The sequence below is a fragment of the Pyricularia pennisetigena genome (assembly GCF_004337985.1).
Source record: "Pyricularia pennisetigena strain Br36 chromosome Unknown Pyricularia_pennisetigena_Br36_Scf_12, whole genome shotgun sequence".
Taxonomy (NCBI): domain Eukaryota; kingdom Fungi; phylum Ascomycota; class Sordariomycetes; order Magnaporthales; family Pyriculariaceae; genus Pyricularia; species Pyricularia pennisetigena.
Window position 1 is genome coordinate 2,834 of NW_021940924.1, and position 18,787 is coordinate 21,620.

Genomic DNA, 18,787 nt, shown 5'->3' on the forward strand with positions numbered 1-18,787 from the left:
ACACTGTACGACACTCAGAGACCTCGGTTCGAAACATGGGTTTCGTTATTTTGGGTGGGGAGCGATTTGATACAAGACAGGGACGGTGTTAACAATGTACATGTGGCTGCATTGAATGGTCATGAGGAAGTTTTGTCAAAGCTGCTATCCTCGGATAAGACAAAATTAAACTCTAAAGACGGCAATGATTTCACACCACTGATATGGGGGTGTTTGGAAGGGCACGAAAATGTCGTTCGAAGGCTCCTCGACAAGGGCGCGGATGTCAACGCGCAAGACGGCGAGTATGGCAACGCTCTTCAAATCGCGTCAGGGGAAGGTCACGACAACATCCTTCCAATGCTCCTAGACGAGGGCATACCAGGTGGCGGATGTCAACGCACAAGGCGGTCGCTATGGCAACGCTCTTTATGCTGCATCAGAAGGAGGTCATGATAACACCGTTCGAATGTTCCTCGACAAGGGCACGGATGCCAACGCACAAGGCGGCGCGCCAGCGCGCGTCACCTTTGATGTGCTGTCAGTGTCGATACTTGTTTAGTTGGGCCGACATCCCTGCCGCCATCCGCCATCCGCCATCCATCCTCTAGCGCCACATGGCCGCATCTGGTTTTGTTCCCTGTTTTTCTTTTTGTTTCTAGCCCACTATACACTTTTAAATGGGAGCAGCCTGAATTTGAAAATAGAACGTGCATCGCCATGCAATCCCAAATATGTCACAACTCGGGCTATCCCTGCCCCAAAGGAGGTGAGTTCTATATTTGTCAGGGGAACGTCACCGAATTCATCGGTTGCTGTACCGTCAACCCGTGTAAGGACGGTACGGGAGTTTGTCCCCAAATGAGTCTTTCGCACGCAAGCTTCTCCCCAGACTCTTCCTACAACACCGGGCATGCTGCAAAAATACGACAAATTTTGAGATTGTGTTCACGAGACAACCGGGAGAGGCGCAATCGAATCATGTCATAAATTGGCAAATCTTGGCCTGCATCTCATCGCTGATTCTAGCATTTGTCCAAGCAAGCCAAGACCCTCGGCAGAAAATTTCTCTCCATGCTTATCCACCATTACTATGGGCCGTAGCCAGCGCCAGATCTGACGCACACCAACGTACACGTGCAGGCAGATTGATTGGGTAGGAGAGCCATGTATTGTTTAGGTGGCGCTATCTAGGCTACAGAGCGTGCCGGCGCTTTTATCGTGCTCTTAACGCTGACTAAGCTCTGGTCGTCATGTGACACCAATATTCTACTGATTATCTAATGCAACAAGATCCAGCTTCCACCAGCGGGTCTTTCTACACATCCAGATCCGGTGGCTCAAGCCGAGCCCCCTCATCGACGTTGTCAACGCTGCTGGAATCCTCTCCATTGCTGGCGGTCACGTGGGCCCCCTCTTGATTCTTACCTGTAACTATAACATACTTGCAGTGCGGACAGCAAATCTAGAACCTAGGCTTGAGAGCCGTTTCGGGATTACTTGTTCGTAGCTGCTCGACCCGTTCCTCGGATGATCGATGTTTGCTGGAATTCTTTCGAGCCTGTTCTTGACCCTGTGACTTCTAGTCTCGCTCCGAGCTTGCGCAGCTCTGCGAACAAAAGGAGGTTTCCTTGTCAGAATTGGTCGGGCGGACGGCGAGTAGCGAGGAGCACTTTCTAATACTTTGCTGCTTCCATCAAGAAACGGTTTGTAGGTCCCCTCCACCAGCTCCGTTATATTGATCTCTTAGGCGTGATGCACCGTAGGACTTCTGGCTGCGACTCCAATGGTGTCTTGCTGCAGCTGACCCTGTGAGAAAACATACCCGCTTTGGCCCCGTGGAACGTTGCGCGCCGTCAAACTTTTCGCCACCGGCGTTGACCTTGAAGCCACCTCGGCCATAACATCGAGCGGCGAAGAACGAGGAGGTTTCGCCACAAGATTGTCAGTACTTGGATGAGTTGTCAGGCAACGGAAGGGAAAGCTGGGCGGGACGCATGCGACTCCAGCCATGGAAGGTCCGTGGCTTTCCAAGCCAGAATCGTTGTGCAACAGTCCCTATCCTATTTGTTAACATGACGGCATCGAGCTGCAATGGGAGCAAGACTAACACTGAGCATGCTCTGCGATGGCTTAGCCATTTCTAATTCCACAACGATTGAAAAGGGTCACTATTGACCACTGCTGGGGTGGATGGGAGGGGGCAGACGTCAAGACGCGATCATTAAGTTCAATTAAGAAAAAAAACCAAAACCTGTAAAGGTATGCAAAGCCATCCACTTTTATCAACGAATTTTTATCAACGAAGAAAGAGAAAAGTTGCAGTAAGTTGATAATGAAAGTAGGGAAAGGAAGGGACCAAGAGTTGAGGAATATTAAAGGCAACGCTCACACACCGAACCAGATCGAGAATTTGGCAATCGTATGGGGTCGCTAACTTAAAAACCGCGCATGCATACACTGAAATTCACACTATACCATAAGCGTCGAGGTCCAAAGCTGGAAGGCAAGTGATCATTTTGAGTGTTTCTTGATCATTTGGATGATGTACCTAATCGTATTCCAGGGGTGTGCAATACAAATGGGTGTAGGCATAGCAGCTCCTTACCTTGGTATTGTCTAGTGCTTAGCCCTTGCCAAGGTATAGGGGTGACTGCAGCTGCAGGGGTGTTTCAGGGGTGTTTGCAAAGGGGTGTTTCTCCAGACACCAGGGTGTGATTGTATGGTGCCAAGTCGTTGCAACGCTTGAGTCTTCAAAATTTGTGCTCCGAGTCAGATCAACGAGGGGAATACATCGATTTGTAAAGTAGCCTTTTAGGGGTTATTTGCTGCTTAAACGAATGTTGCTGATAGCGAATCAGCTGCTGAGAATTCATGATAAATAAAAGCCCAGTCCTGTTTATCGTTTGTTGTAATGTTCTTGGCCGAGAAAACCGTGGAAACCGACTTTCGAAATGATCCCACGATGTCACCCCTCCTAAAATTGGGCACCAGCTGGTAAGACGATCAGGTTCAATATGACATGAGTTTCTAATGAGAACATAGGCAAACACACATGACAATGTCGACATTTGGCTTTGTACAGCGTCAAATGTATTGCACGCATGTCGTCAGGAAAACAAGAATAAGGATTTGAAATATCATCAGCTACTTGAAGATTATAACAGGCTATATAAACGTCGGGTTTTCCCTATTGGAGGTTTTACCGATGTTTATAACATGACTTCGTATATCGATGATGTGATTTACAAGCGACTCACGTACTCGAACTTAACTGCGGAGAAACCGATTGGAATTGCGACACAAGCCGGGCAGAAACACAAGCCAGAAACGAAAAAAGAAAACGCTTGTTTGCTTAAGGACAAAAATACTGCAACGCCACAGCTTGCCGCCCACGTCGTTGTCGGTAGTGCCCCATACATTCTCGCCAGAAAGGACCATGTGTCTGCATGCGCTGGTTAGGGCCAATTCTTGGATTCACCTTGTGTAGTGGCGACTGGCTGGAGGTGGGGGAGCGCTTACCGGGGCTTTTCCATGGCTTGGAAGATGGTACACTGCTACCCTCGGCCGTCTCAACGGCTTTTATGCAGTATAGCTGCTGCAATGTCACGAAATCGTGGGGAAAGCAAATGTGTGCTCCAGCATGACGAGAAACGATGATGATTTGGATTTTAGTCATGACCTACACAGTTGCAGTTGGCTTATGTTTCCACGCAAGGTTACGACGGTGTACAAAATGAAAACATCCCGCTCCAGTGTTCGTCTTTTGTAGATGGCTGATCAGAGCCAAAAGTGGATGTTTGCAGCTATTGTGCAGGCAAGTCTGGATCTTCCTTCATTTAATCAAGTAGACTTGAGTAGCGATGGGACGTCCCCAAACTCTAAAGATTTAATCTCTGTATTGAAGGCGGAAGACACATTGTCTCAAAACTGTACAAATTATTTTAAGATATACAAGATCCAACTGGGGGACTGGACAGTAAGTAGTGCAGGCTGTTTCAAAATGTTATTGCAAAGAAAAGGTAGCCAGACAGGTACGGCAATATGTGAATGGAGCAGGTTGGTCAAGGGGTATCCACCGTCAGTTTAGGTACGTCATCAACATGATGACCAGCTTTTGGGCGACCAAAGGGTGGGTAGTTCAAAATGAGGATTGGAAAGACAAAAGCTTGGAAGGAACGGAGAGGCCGGAATTGGGCGAAGGCCTTTCCCATAGTTACGCAAAGTTTGTTGTTTTCAAAGATCCGGAAAGGCTGGGATTCCGAGGATTTACATCTTGCTAGCGCAGAACGGAAAGTTGAACAATTGGAATCGCGATTGGAGGCGGTAGCACCCCGGAAAAAACAGAGGGTCGAACCGGACCCAAATACTAAGTTCGTCGGGCTTAGGGAGCGGGCCCAAAATAAGGCTGGTGCAATTGAAGTCGATCGTGAAGAATCACCTGAATTTGACGATTCCAGCGAAATAGTTGACTGTATTGTTGCCGTTAGTTAGATGGTCAATATTACGGATTGTTATTCGGCGTCACGTCTGCGATAGTGATTTTCAAGGGGTAGACACTACTAGGGGGTCCCGACTTCCCCATGCGATCATGAGCAGTAATGCATGAAATACAGTCAAAGAAGTCCGGGTTGTGTGCCTTGCCAATTGCTGCACGACAATTGTATTTGTTGAGTTCGTCGTGCCTAATTTGCTCCTTCGATTCTTGAGGTGCGGTAGAGTCGATCCATGAACTCACGCGACACCACAAGCAAATTTGAGACGGGTCGGTTACAAATGACATGGTTGCACAAGTTGAGAATGTGGCGATTGATGCGTCGGAATGTTGAATGTGGTGGAACGACAGAACCGATGATGGTTTATTATGAGTGGCTCGGGTGGTTGCGGCAACAAGTTAGTGGGTCCAAGTGAACAAATCATATCATTTCTGCTCAATCAAGGCGATTAAGCCACAGCCACTCATCACAATGTACTGTTTCGTCTACTGTAACCCCCAAAAGCTGTTTGCTGTCTTTAATGTTGCCCCACTTTCCCAGCCTGTAATTGCAACAACGCCCCCCCCCCACCCGCGCAGTCTGCCTTCCTTTACGTGGGCTTCTAAGCTCATTTGTCATGTAGCGGCTTTGAGGTCCATCTAGGTTTGAGACCTTATGTGTGTACCGCCATTCATTTTGCGTATGCGGCAAACCGTGGTTTAAATAAAACCCGACAAAGTGAGTGACGTGGTTCGACCCAATCCACTGTCAAAAACAGTCGTTCACTCATTCAGCCTTTGGAATTCAGGACGCTGAAATTTTCCGTCAAGTATCCTCCGGCCACTGCCCTTTCTTCACACAGAACGCGATTGGGTTGGAGTGTGTAGGGTCACCGCTGTCGATTGCTGGCTCGCCGACATTTGACCTAGCAAGTGGTGTACACTACGTTCGCTGGCGCTTCTGGCATTGGTCTAAGATGTGCTTACTCGTGTGGTCAGGTGTCTACCAACTTCCAAATGCGGAGGATCTCGGCATTCTGTCGGTAGGCTCTGAACCACTTGGGCCATCCAGCTTGTGAGTTCAGAACGTTCCCTAACTTCTGGAGCCTCTCATTGTAACTCATGGTGAGCGTTGGGGATCTTGAGAGAATAGGGGGTACTTCTGAGAGTAGCCCAATGGTTTTAGAGAGAGGAATAGAGAGTTGTTATGAACGCTAATAGTGTGACTTTATTTTCGCAATTTGCGTAGAGTAGAGACTGCAATAGTCTACTGCTGTACCAGGCTCATAACTGACGCACACTAACGTACACGTACAGCCAGATTTAGTGGGTAGGAGAGCCATGTATTGGTGTAGGTAGTGCTATCTGTGCTAGAACGCGTGTTGGAGCTTTTATCGTGCTCCTAACGCTGACTCAGCGCTTGTTGTCATGTGACGACAAGATCTATCTGATTATCTAATGCAAGAAGTCTACTATAAGAAGACACAATCGTTACTATGTAGATAGCTTCAGTTCTGACTACTCACCAGTAGTCAACTTGCCAATCAATCTGTTCTTACACATTGATCTCGATCATATCTTCACCCCAATCTTCGACACAGTCCAAGTTATTCGCGTATACTCTGACCCAAGTTACTCTACCTCAAAACATGTACCGAAACCTTGATCGAAACACATGCCCGTCTTAGGTGCCCAATATTAGTACCTTACAAATAGTTATATACGTGACGCCTCAACCTTTTTGTTCACTCTCCGGGTGCCCAGACCCATTCATTTTTCTCAGCGCTCCAGTGTCTATATCTCTGATATTCTTCGTCCCAAACCCAGTCCTCCGAAGACGGGTCTGCCGGTATTTCCTCAACAATCTCCCCGGCATTCCACAGGGCGGGTAGAGCGTGGTCGTTGGTCCATTCGGTGCATTTCCAAGGAATGTGGCGCTCCTCACCCGGCTCGTAAAACTGAAGAGGTTCCCAGCATTTGACTAGCTCCGTCTTGTGGGTGGCAATGTTGTATGCTTTTTGCTTTGGGGGCGTGGGGAGGGCCGACAAAAGCCGGTCCCATCGGCGCTGGAAACCGTCGGCGGCAGTATATCCGAGCAGCTCCTTGGCGACGCAGGTTGTAGAATTGCTTGGGTTGTGGTACCGTCTGGATTCGTAAGTCATGCCTTCGTGTCGAGTGATGTCGCCGATCACATGAAATTTAATCCCCGATCCCTGGGTCGGATCAGTCTCGACGAAGATGACGTGGTGATAACGTGGCCCGGGAATGTCAGGGTCATTTAGGCTGATAGAGAACTTTGCCAAAAATACCGCGTAGTATTCTGGTGATGAGGACGAAGATTCCTTTGCTTTCCTTAAGGATGGCATGATAAGAACTGAATGGTCCTCGAGCAAAAGATGCGCATCGAGGTGTCTGAGTGTGTATGTACAAAAAGAAATGAGACGTGAGAACAGGATAAATGAGTAAGAACAGAGAGCAACGGAAACAAAGTCCAGAAATAACGAGAGAGCAAGCGCGGCATTTATGTGCGATGGGATGGGCGCATTGCTCTAGATAGTGTGATACCTGCCTCTACCCATACCCATCACACTTTGCCTGCCACAGCTCGAAATTTTTGTATTTTACCATCCAATATTACTGGGCCGCAATCATCGACCTGCAGACCCCAGTGCCTTTCCCATCACTTGTTGGCTGTAACTTGCGGGCCAACTAGCAATGGACAACCAATAGGTGTTGCTACTTGGCTTTGCTAGTTGCACTTCGAGAGCAACCCTGTCATCTTCCCCCTGCCACACCGTCCCAAACCGTGCTCGGCATCCTCGTTCTTCCTGCACTTGTTCCCCTGTTGCAGGGGTAGGGACTCTGGCTGCACGTATATTCCACCAGTCTTTATTTAACTAGATATTTCTACAAGCGGCTAAACTGCTTGCCTAAGTGGCTCTCTGGAAATCTCTGCAACCACGCACGTCTTTTAAGGAAAGGCTCGGGGTCATAGCATATTACCAGAGTAACTTAGCTATCTGATAATAATGTAGCAATGTTAGTACAATTGCGACGATTGACTGCAATTGCGTTGGCAGATTGGCTTGTGCGCCGGCAGCGCCGGCAATCCGGGCGACTAAGCAGCATCACGTGTGCTTGCACGTGATCCCATACACAGTCAAAAGCCGGAACTGTTGACTTTGGAGTAGGATAGTCACTTAGTATAGTATGCATGAATATACCAGTATACGATCGATCGTACGTAGGTTTGTTCATCACTTGATAGGCCAGCAGATCCTATAATCTCCCAAAGCCTATTCACAGGCGAGGTATTTTTCATCCGTCATATGAGCTTTAATTTCTTCGGCTAGAAACCGTCAAAGTGCCGGCGTACAACCATCAAGATAGACCCCTCTGCGACATATGCGTCGACAATTTGGTCAAACCTATAGGTCCAATCATCGCTCCAGTTTGCATGCATGAATATCGACGCAAATTCCCAGTAGCTCGGCATCCAGCCAGCCTCCTCCCAGTCGACTATGCCACTGATAATAAACCGCCTCGGCTCTGTGTTGCAGCTGTTATCATCACCACAACTGCCAAGCTGGCCGTGAATAGATAGCGGCGGGGCTTCGACGGCTAGTATGTTTTTCCGCTGGAGGTCTCCGTGCGTCAGGACTCGTTTGTGGCGGCCCATGGCAAGGGGGAGGTGCCGCGTGAGGAACTCGTCCTCTACGTTCAGCCCCATGGCGGCATGGAATGCGGCCTCGTCGGCGAAGGGACCCGTGATGGCCGAGTCCTTTCTCGGCGTCTTGAAGAAGCGTTGCGCCACGGGACCACAGGCAACACTACCAAAGACTGGAGGCGGTGAAAGGCTGCGTACAGTGGTTAAAATATCGCGGAGCTGGCGGATAACATCTGACTTTTCGCCTTCCGACATACCTTCCCAGATACCGTCGAGGGAGATGCCAGGCAGATGCTGCATTACCAAGTAAAGCTTGCCATGCTGGTGGTACATGGCGTACAGCTTTGGGACGGTCGGCACCCCACGGAGCACCAGTAGCGCGTGGCCTTCGTTGCCGTCAACATAAAGCGGTGTGGCGCCATACTTGACGACAAACAGGTCTCTCACGACAACTATCCGCTTGACCTCTGGCGACCACATGCATGGCAGCACCTTTTCTGCTCCATGGATCTCTTCGAGCGTCGGAAGCGGGCCAGGGAGGTCTTGCGGGTCGCAGTAGTAAGGAAGGGGAGGCGCTGGATAGTCGAATGTCGACGCCATTTTCTAACCACGGTGACGACTTGGTTGGGCGATTTAACTAAGAAGTCAGGTTTTCTAGGAGGTTGTAGGGGTTTGGGGCTCGAGAAGAACACGGAAGTGGGTTAGGACACCATAGGCTCACCTGCCTCAGGCCACCAAAAAATGTAACACGCACTAGCGCTAAATCACGTGTATTCAGCAAAGAATTTGCATACGCATGATTCGCACTCCGAATTTTCAGAAAAGCCCGGGCCTGGGCAAGGTAGCATAGAGAGGCAGCAGCCCTGACTCCTGTGTGGCATCGCGAAGGGGAAAGCAGCGGATGTGTTCCTATCGGCGCACATCTTATGGCATATTTTCGGCAGTTCCAGCGTCCGCAGATTATTTCGAAAGGCAGCCGATTACTAGGCGGGATTGCCAAGCTGTTGCCACACAAACGGTTTTTATTACAATTCGCTGTGCTCCTTCTCAGCTCAGTGTAACTGGATTGGCAGCCGGTGCAATGGTTGACCCGGCGGGATACAAGAAGCTGATGCTCAGTTGAGGTTTGCAGTTGAATTGATTTGTTATCGATTTATCTTTGAACAGTCAAAATTCGTGCTTGGTAAATGTCCGGGTCAGCTTCGGAAATCAGGTCACCAGTAAGGTGTGGCCGGGAATTGCGACCATCCGGCGGGGTTAGGGCTTTATTTCGCGTTTATTTATATTCTAAGTGTTGGTCACGCCGCTGTTCAATTGGCTGCGCGCATGAAAAATGCAGCCGACTGCACTTAACGTGCGGTCGCAGGGCCCTTACAAGGCCTGTTCTTAACAGGACGGCTTCGGCTATCTCCATATCCGTTAGTCGATTCGATTTTTGGATAGGTAATATGTTAAGCCATTTCCGGCCCAAATAACTAGCGTTTTCGGCTAAAGCGTTGCGTTGCGGAATCGTAAGGGTTTGTTTGCAGTCAGCTAATACACCTTTGTGTACGAGCTCCAAAACCTCCGTTGCCGTAGGTCCGGGATCGACGGGGATTCGATTGGGTATACGCTGGATTTTTCGAAAAAGTTTGGTAACTGATTCTTTAGCCGCAAAGTAAATATCTTGGGCTATTCCTGTGAGGATTAGGCCATCAGACCTACTCTCGAAACTCCTCACCACAATCCGCCGCGAACCTGGTTTCGAGCGATTCCTTCTTTCCACTTCAGAAGCAGATATGGTGGAGGCTGCACGGTCTGGCCCAATCGCTGTTTTAAACATAAGCGTGCACCGATGCGATGCTTTGGTCCTTCAGCATTCGAATGCGGGGCCTGGTATTTCCAGGATCAGATTGCTGGAGATGCCACATCTTTCTCAAACTGCATTCGAGACCATGTCAAAAGTCCCGGAACTTTAAGCATGCTCGAGTGGCTCTGGGACTCGGTCGTCAATCCTATTCTAAATTCCCTGGGGTTTTACAAACCTTCGTCATCCGATCAGTTGCCCCACATATGGTGGATTCCTACTGGCATAGCATCCCACCTTCCACTTCATGCAGCCAGGTACCACCTAAAGTGCACTGGGGAAACGGCACTCGACAGGGTTGTTTCGTCGTATGCTTCGTCCGTCAAATCCATCATACACAGTCGAAGGCGGCCATTTCAGCCTGCGTCGGACCGCCAAACTCGTCGCGCGGTGGTCGTATCTATGAAAAACACTCCAAAGCTGGAACCTCTCAGGCATGCGGACGCAGAAATCGATGAAGTGTTAGCTGCTTGCAAATCTATGGGAATATCGGGCAAACGTCCTCAAAAATGCAAACCGGACCTTTCATTGGCTTTACAGGACTGCGAAATCTTCCACTTTGCAGGCCATGGCGGCGCGGATCAATTGGAGCCGCTGCATAGCAAGCTGCTTTTCGATGATTGGGATTCGGACCCATTTACGGTCGCGGCTCTGGAATCCAATCCTGCCTTGAACCCGCCATTCCTTGCTTACCTTTCCGCATGCGGGACTGGTCAAATTCTCGACCAAAGCTCTGTGGATGAAAGCATCCACCTGGCCAACGCGTTCCAATTGGCAGGGTTCCGCCATGTAATCGGCACGCTTTGGAGCGTCGATGATGCATTATGTGTAGACATGGCGCGGATTGTGTATGAACTTTTGCAGAAACGAGGAATGGACGACGAATGTGTAAGTAGGGCGCTTCACCACGCAACCAGGACACTGCGAGACGGGTGGGTCGATGCCACGGATGTCGGTCGTGGGACGAGACATGCTCAGATCGACGCTGTAGCAAGCGATGAGTTGGAGCGAGAACAACCACTTTGGGCTCCTTATGTTCATTTCGGCGTTTAGCTTGATTGCTTCCAACCGTCGATTCTACGGTGTTCACATTTTTTTATTTTACCCTATCTTGACTCTGCAATTATTGCACAGAAATGCAAATTATGTGCTTCTCTATGCTGTCCTATGATATATTATAATATCGCTCCCGATCGAAGCCCTACACCGTGCGGGGCTTTCTACCGCTTTTAAAATCGCGGGGCATCCGTGGTTGTTTTCCTTCTTTGTTTGCTCCCAACCACATGGAGTCGCTCAATCGCGTTTTATCGATGCTGTAATACCAAAGAGTTGTCCTCCGGGTTGCTCTCATGACAATGGCTCAGAAGACGTGGTTTTTCCCGCCTGATTTTACCTTCCGTCCGACCGGGGAGCTCGCTCTGGGAACGGTGATCAAGCATCCGAGCCACCCCACCCTCGCCCTAGCTTCCCTCCGTTCCAGCGAGCAGCCCAAAATCGACCTGCCTGAAATCGATATCCTCCAAGAGCGCAGCCATGTCCATTCCCAAACCTCTAAACGATCTGCAAACATCAGTTTTCTTGCCAAGTTTGTCGATTTGGCTTCCGCGAGACGAGCGTTGGCCTTTCACGCAACAAAGAATGGCTACTCGGGAGTTTGGACCTCGAAATACAAACGTTTGGCAAAGCGATAAGTAGAGATGCTTTGAAGGCGATAACCAGGCTGGAGCCCGTCAAAAAACACATTAACAGCGGCATTTTTGGCAAGAAGCCCGTGTACATTATTACAGGGTTACGGGTGGCGAAAAGCTCGTTCCAAGTGACGGATCAAACAAAATCGTCGGCGACCATATCGCTGGGAGCATCTGGGCCAGCCCCGGCTTGGGTCCTTCCTTTGGAAATCGGGGGCGGAATTTCTGGCGCGTGCGAGCAAAGTAGAAAGGATTCATATGAAACGGGGCCAGACGTTGTGTATGCATACAGAGTGCATAAGATTCGGGCGAAAAAAGACGGCGACGAGGCGGAACTATTTTCGTATAGGGGGGCATTCGACGCTAGCGAAAGCGAAGACGAGGAAGTTGAGTGCAAGGAGCTGACAGCGAACATGCTTAGAGAGGACCCGGAAATGGATTTCGACGTTGTCGAACATCTAGGGGAGGGTGAATTATTTATAGCCTTTAAAGGTGATCTAGCCTAATCATTATAATCCTCGCTAGCGCTTAGCGTACCATTCGGAAGACCGCAGATTGAACATGTGGATTTAAACGAGTGTCGGACACAGAGGAGCAACCCTGTAGACACCATGCTTTCAAGCCTATTGTCAGCACGATGCCCGTTGGAGGGCCGAAATGCAATATGCTATCGTCATCCAGTCGACGTCCTGGATTTGTGACTGGATCCCTGGTCCGGGTTTGCAGCAGCGCCAGCGTCTGCCGCTTGCGGAGTGTTAAATCTTGCGCGACGTTCTCCCCGCCGATGACCCCCTCGTGCGCTCGATTTGGACCAGGGACATGGATTCAATACAAACAAAGTTTCTGCAGCACCTGTCCGTGGTATGGGTAACTTTCCAACAACGTAAGGTTTCTGGCTCGACGTCGGGAGCCAATAGGTTCGCGGGTACCTGCGAATTTATCAATTGCACGGATACCCGCGGGGATTATCTAAGCCTATCCTAACCCCAACTTTTGTTCAGAGAGACGTGACGTATAGCTGGTTCGCAATCAAATTATTGCTGCGTGTGTTACCCACATCATTCTCAACCAATTCTTCTGTTGTCAAGCAGGGGTGGGGATTGCTGCGATGATATCTCCTTATTTATATCGATTCGAAAATAATGCCTGTTGCTTCTGGATATCCTCTTTGTCACGGCCAGTGTAAGCATAGCGCGGAAGCTAGTCTATTGGCCTCTATCGACGAAGATTCTACCCTGAGGAGAGGAAAGGAAGCAAACAAAGTTCTGAGCTTGACGCGACGTGGATAAAGGTATCACCTGGTAAGTCGTTGGTGGCGGGAAGATGAGCGGTGAAGTTCTGCCAGGTGGTGGGCATCGGAATCACTGTGCCGGTGGCGTTGCTAGCGTAGATCGAATTTATAGCGACGGAAAAGTAGCTTGCGCCGGTGGCAATCAGGGTGATCATGGTGCCCAACACCGCAGGGTTTGTGGCTCCGGGACCAGGTGATGTGTTGACTACGGGGCAAATGCACAACATGCGCGTTGCGAACCTCGAGGACGCAAAGAATGCCGTCGGCGCGTGTCCTGGCGGCAATGGCAGGCCTAGAAAGACAGGCGGTGTTGATGATGTCGTAGCCAGTAGTACCGACGGCATGGCTCACACGCGACCTTGCGTACTGCGGAATATCACCCATCATTTGACCGCGAGCGGACACGGCGATAGCAGCAATCACAGCGAGGCCCTTCATTTTCCGCCTGATTCAGTGAAGGCAGAGGAGCAGTAAATTCAAACAAGGGGCATTGGGAGATTCCCAGAGGTTTATCGATTGCAGATAAACAGTTTTTACCAAGTGTGGTCTGCGAAGCCGCATGTTCCTGGCATCTATCACTTGTTTTGGCATGCGATGTGTAACTGGATACCGATTATCTGGTACCGTAGTGGTTGCAATCAGTCTTGACCGCAAGGTTTTCCCATTACAATGGTAATCTTTTGGTCCACTGTCAAATGCACTCCTGCGATCAATAGGTTCCGACAGGCCAAGCGCCAAGTGGCAATCCTCGCTGGTCGCGCTGTCACACGCAGTCTGGAATGTGGCAGCGAAAGCGGCGCGACGGTCGCATATTCTCTTGGTCGGGGATTGGTCAACGGCTACGGAAGGTAAGATAGAGTCAAGGAACGGTTCGAGCAAGACATGTCTAAGAAGAACAAAAGTTAATGATTGAATTGGGCGAAGATGACAAACTATTAGGCCGTTGAAACTACGCTGGTACACAACGTTTCTGGGCCAGTCACCCTATTGGCGCTCAACGAACCCATCAGATATCGAACTTCGTTCTTGGTTGCAGGACCTATGGCCACATTGCATAGCTAGCTCCATGTCCGTTATCTTTACCCAACGAAAGAGGGTTTCCCGTCCGCTTACGTTTTCTCTTATGCAGGAGGCCTTCCATTTCTGGGGTGGCAACATGCGGGGTTCAGCGTTGCATGGTGACAATAGGGGAGGGCCGGGCATCCGCGATGCAGCGATTCTTCAAGCCTTGTGTTTTTGTTTTGGTCCACCAAGACGCGTCCTGGCGTGGACAAACACGCTTTGATTTGCATTTATCTGATGCAAGCTGTAATTACTATTTAGAACCCTTTTTAGGACAACTGCCGTCTTGGGCCCGACGCCCTTGAAGGCCAGCAGCTCGCGCGTGGCCTCCTCGTCACTCCTATTCTGGAGGTGGTCAAGGGAGTAGGCGCCGTGACGCGCCATGCACTCATTCAGAATCGAGATGATGACGCGGCTCTTGGCGGCGCTGAGGCCGCCGCAGCGGATCGCTTTCACCAGCGCATCTGTCTCGCCCGCGGCCACGGCCAGCCAGTTGTCGTGCCCGCCGTAGGCCTTGTCCATGGAGCGCTAGGCCCGTGCCGAGTTGGAGTCCGATGTTTTCTGGCTCAGGATAGTGCGCACCAGCGCCTCCAGCACCGAAAGAGCGTCTACTCTAATTTAATTCTCGTGAGCTGAATTATTACTGCTAAAATATTTGCGGCCTGTTTATGCCAAAGATCGTCCTCATCAGCCCGATGTCCTCGGAAAATACTCTGCTGACTTGACCTCGATCACCTGACTTCCCTTTTGGCTTGCCGGAATCTACCATATCTGGCTTCCATCGTCGTTTATTCGGCACCAACGGAGCCAACGGAGGTCGAGGTGGCTCCAGCAGCAGTGCTCTTTCGAAGTCGATCATCATAACACCCTCGGTCTCCGCGTTAAAAAGCATGTTTGCCCTTCGTACATCCTTATGCGCCACTCCAAATTGATGCATCGCGCGCAACGACAGTATCGCCTTCCCTTCGAGCTCTCCCTGCCCACCACCCACAATCCCTGTCGGATCTAGATCACATCCGCCCCACGACAAGAACGTCATGTGTATTACGTAGACACGGTGATCATAATAGTATACCCTATTCATCAACCGGAGATCGATGGCCCCGAGAAAGACGGGCACATATACACCTTGGATGGGTTGCAGACGTGTGTAAACCGCCGCCTCGTGCTCAAGGTCTTTGACAAATGCCTGAACCGTGCCCTTGCCGACAAAGGTATAGCCATAGTCAACCAGGCAAACCTTAAATAATACGCCGCGTGCACATCCATACCCCAGCGGCGTAATCCCGTCGTCTAATGTCCGTTTTAGCTGCTTGAAGAGCAGATTGACGAATTCGGTGTGGTCTATCGGATGACGGAGACAGGCGCGGCTTGGGCCACTATCGCGGTTGCTGTGAGAGCTGGGCTGCCTGTTGTGTAGTGCCATGTTAGGGCATTTTGCGTCGAGTAATCCGCCCTTAACGAGCCCTAACAGACACTTTTGGGTGCAGTAGGGCCTGTCTTGCTCGTTACTTCCTCCTCCGCTCCCACCCCTCAGCCGTCGAGCTAGAATCCGCTCGCTGCGTCGAGCTCCCTGATCTCCCCGACCTTGACGCATCCGCCGTTCTGTCGGACTCGGCGTGTCTGGCAAATCCGGTCCTAATTCATCTTTTGACGATTTTCCAGGCTCTCTATGTTCGTATTCCTTCTTAGGCTCATCTCCCATATGCCGACGTCTTCTTCTCCGGAGAAGATACGGAGATCGATCGACACCCTGATATGTTTCAGGTTGATAGCCGGGTGAACTGTTTGGCGCATGTCGCTCGTCCTCTGGAATCGATCTTAGCGTTGTCTCGAAATCTTCCACCCACGTCTTGAGTTTTTCAGTAGCCTGGTGGCGCTCGTCTTGCCCGCGCAATCGTTGCTCACCCGGCAGACCTAGCGCCATGAGACTAAAGGCAAGATACTGCCCGACTGCTGTGCACAAGTGAAAATGGCCCGGATGGGCCAACACTTCAGCATTAGGCTCTGCAAGGTGATAGAGAAGCATTTCAGGCTCGCGCCAGTCGATCTTTAGAAACACGATCGCCTCGCCCGTCGTCAATAGACCATACTCGAGTCCCCCTTCAATCATGTAGTGGTAGGTTTGCGTAATCGCCGCTGCAGTCAGTCTTTCGGCGTGATACTGGAAACGTGCGTCGGGGTCCACAGACGTCGGGATGGTCTTCCGGTTGACCACTTCCGTGTAAATATTCATCGGGCGTAGACCAAGGCGAAGGTGCGGCGCGGTTAGCTTGTGGGGCGGTTTGTACTCGGAGATGTAAATCATTGTGCGTCTTTCCGAGCCCGCGTCCTCGGATCGGTAGACGCAGATCTGATCGGGTCGCAGCCGGTTCAGGTCGAGACTGTGGTTTGGAGTAGCCGGTGTTGTCGATGGGGTATCGCGGTAGACGACTTCCTCTGCAAGATCGCTGATTGCATGTGGATGGTTCTCGAAAATGATTCCGTTTCCCAGCTCGAACGCGCTTCTAACATCTTCGGCCTGTTTGAGTTGGTCTATAATCGCTTTGACGGGATCCTCGACACTGTTGTGCAAGAAGGACTCGAGCGCCTTCTCATCGCCTATCCTGCGCACTGAAATCCTTTTTCCTAAGCCGGTGAGGAAGGCTCGATTCTCAAAAACACGGCTATCGGCAGGGAAGGTGTCGTAGATTGTGCCGAATGTTATTCTCTGCTGCTGAATAAAGTCGGACCATGGCTGGATATGTGTGGGACACCATTTGTTTCGTGGATTGGTGATGGGTCCCTTCGAGGTCAGTTTCCGGTCCCGCTCAATGTTGAAGCTGGAGAAAACCAGATGATGACAGGCAGCGATGTACTCGTCAAGTGTCGTGGGTTGAGTTTGTTGTTCTGAGGCTTCGGCGCGTTGCTGTTCCCTCTCGGCGCGTTGCTGTTCCCTCTCGGCGCGTTGCTGTTCCCTCTCGGCGCGTTGCTGTTCCCTCTCGGCGCGTTGCTGTTCCCTCTCGGCGCGTTGCTGTTCCCTCTCGGCGCGTTGTCGCTCCCGCTGTCGTTCTTTCTCCGCTTCTTCCGCACGTTGTTGCTCTCTTTTTGCGCGTTGCTCTGCCTCTCGCAGCTGCCTTCTCAGCTCTTCCACACTCGTCGATCCATCCATGACGCGTAGGGGCATAGGTCATGCTGCGAGTTGATTAGGACATAATTGTCGCAACCCGAATGTTTTGAACTGCGGCGTTGTCTGAGTGGAGTCGTATTACGTACGCATGTTGCGAGGGGCAACCTGTCGGAAACACCCAAACTAACGAATCGACTGATGCACGGACGTACTCAGGTTCAAAATTCCATGCTCATTCAGCGATACTTGGCGTCCATAAAACTTCGGCCTCCCATACTCATATGGGCGGTCGTAATACTTAATAGAAAGCTTCCTGCGGCGGTCTCTGCATCAAATGGCATTCATAGGCGGTTTGGACGGCGCTTAGCCTGTGTAGGCGATTGGCTGACCGAGATCTTAATCCCGCGCACGGTCCTCTACCACCTGGCGCCAAACAATGATGGCTTCCTGGCTGCCCAATTTAATGGACTTCATCACGCGTTGAAGCAGCAAGTACCAAACAATATTATATTGGCTGACCTCGTTGGCACGCTTTAACCAAAGCAGTACATTGGACCACCGTCGTTGTCAATACAATACTACCTAGGTGCGTTGAAAATGGCGTAAGTTAAAGCAAAGACTGTATGCTGGCAACTTACCGCGGCACGACGGTTCTGGAAAGTTGGGGTGGTATTGCAGCCCTGAACGTACTTGACTGCGCATGAACGACGGCGCGTGCTGAGATAATTTTACACCACTTTTGCCCAGTGCAGGGGTCTTCTTGTACGCCCCATTCATAGAACTCCACACTCGTACCGTACAAAAACATGGAGTGTGACCCATGATTACAGGGCCACCCTCCGCCTACGGAGCATGGTTCCGCTGGGTCTACCCAGCTCGACCACAGTGATTGCTTCCATGTCCGGTGCTTTTCTAGCCGCTATGGACTATCAGCCCCGCCTTTCCGAAAAGCCGTTTGGACCGTTGCCGTGGATGCTTAGGTAATTTAGTGTGGACTTCCTAGCTTTGCATCCCAGAGTGGCCGGCGTCTAATGCAAAGTGAATAAAGCAGGAGCATGGGACGAAAATGACGATGGGCGTTCAGGGGCTTTTGGACGAGTTTGGTTCCCAATAGGTTCCAAGCAGGGTCTGTCTTGGCGCATCCGAATTTTTGATCTATTAGTGAATGCCCTGGGTACAGAGGGCGAACAGCCTGGACAGAATGGCATGAGCAGACTGCTGTCGTGTCACTAAGGTAGCAACGCCGCCAAGTTGTTATTCCGTTACAATTAGAAGGCACTTGAATTGGATCTTTTACCGCTGCCAAGAAATTTGATGTTGTTAGCAACGAGCAGGGCTTTATTCAACCCCAATCTCGTCAAGGTCGTGTGGAGCTTGGACGTGACTAGGACGGTAAGGCGGAGGATTGGCTGGGGGCATGGACCCGAAATATTCATGGACCCTAAATCCGACGGTTTTTCAGTACCAACCTTGCGCAGCCGCCCAGCGATTTCTGTCTTAGCCAAGAATATCCCACAACGGCAGGCGCTGGGCGGACTGTTTCTCAGCCGCATAATCAACATGCAATGCCCAATGCAACATGAAAATGCAATCTGCCTCATATGCATCATTGGGAAAGTTTTTGGGAACAGTCACCATCCATCTAGTAGAACTGCTACGAAGCCGTGCCCG

At 50.6% G+C, this 18,787-nt stretch overlaps 6 protein-coding genes across 6 annotated transcripts; 3 read left to right on the plus strand and 3 right to left on the minus strand.

Annotated features, from left to right (window-relative positions):
* Positions 1 to 229: 229 nt before the first annotated feature.
* Positions 230 to 541, plus strand: PpBr36_10900 (uncharacterized protein; the record flags this gene model as incomplete). Its single annotated transcript, XM_029898007.1, has 2 exons — positions 230 to 319; positions 350 to 541. 2 exons carry the CDS (start codon positions 230 to 232, stop codon positions 539 to 541), a joined length of 282 nt encoding a protein of 93 aa, XP_029743656.1.
* A 5,657-nt stretch (positions 542 to 6,198) lies between these two features.
* On the minus strand, positions 6,199 to 6,819 carry PpBr36_10901 (uncharacterized protein; the record flags this gene model as incomplete). Its single annotated transcript, XM_029898008.1, has 1 exon — positions 6,199 to 6,819. The coding sequence occupies one exon, from the start codon at positions 6,817 to 6,819 to the stop codon at positions 6,199 to 6,201; it is 621 nt and encodes a 206-aa protein (XP_029743596.1).
* Positions 6,820 to 7,802: 983 nt separating this feature from the next.
* On the minus strand, positions 7,803 to 8,720 carry PpBr36_10902 (uncharacterized protein; the record flags this gene model as incomplete). The annotated part of the gene is made up of 1 exon (XM_029898009.1): positions 7,803 to 8,720. The coding sequence occupies one exon, from the start codon at positions 8,718 to 8,720 to the stop codon at positions 7,803 to 7,805; it is 918 nt and encodes a 305-aa protein (XP_029743655.1).
* A 1,105-nt stretch (positions 8,721 to 9,825) lies between these two features.
* Positions 9,826 to 11,019, plus strand: PpBr36_10903 (uncharacterized protein; the record flags this gene model as incomplete). Its single annotated transcript, XM_029898010.1, has 1 exon — positions 9,826 to 11,019. A coding segment is annotated over one exon (1,194 nt), but the record flags the coding sequence as incomplete, so codon positions are not given.
* Positions 11,020 to 11,321: 302 nt separating this feature from the next.
* Positions 11,322 to 12,160, plus strand: PpBr36_10904 (uncharacterized protein; the record flags this gene model as incomplete). Its single annotated transcript, XM_029898011.1, is given in 2 exon segments — positions 11,322 to 11,640; positions 11,652 to 12,160. The coding sequence occupies 2 exon segments, from the start codon at positions 11,322 to 11,324 to the stop codon at positions 12,158 to 12,160; spliced, it is 828 nt and encodes a 275-aa protein (XP_029743653.1).
* Positions 12,161 to 14,237: 2,077 nt separating this feature from the next.
* PpBr36_10905 (uncharacterized protein) lies at positions 14,238 to 14,529 on the minus strand (the record flags this gene model as incomplete). The annotated part of the gene is given in 2 exon segments (XM_029898012.1): positions 14,238 to 14,251; positions 14,262 to 14,529. 2 exon segments carry the CDS (start codon positions 14,527 to 14,529, stop codon positions 14,238 to 14,240), a joined length of 282 nt encoding a protein of 93 aa, XP_029743654.1.
* Positions 14,530 to 18,787: the final 4,258 nt, after the last annotated feature.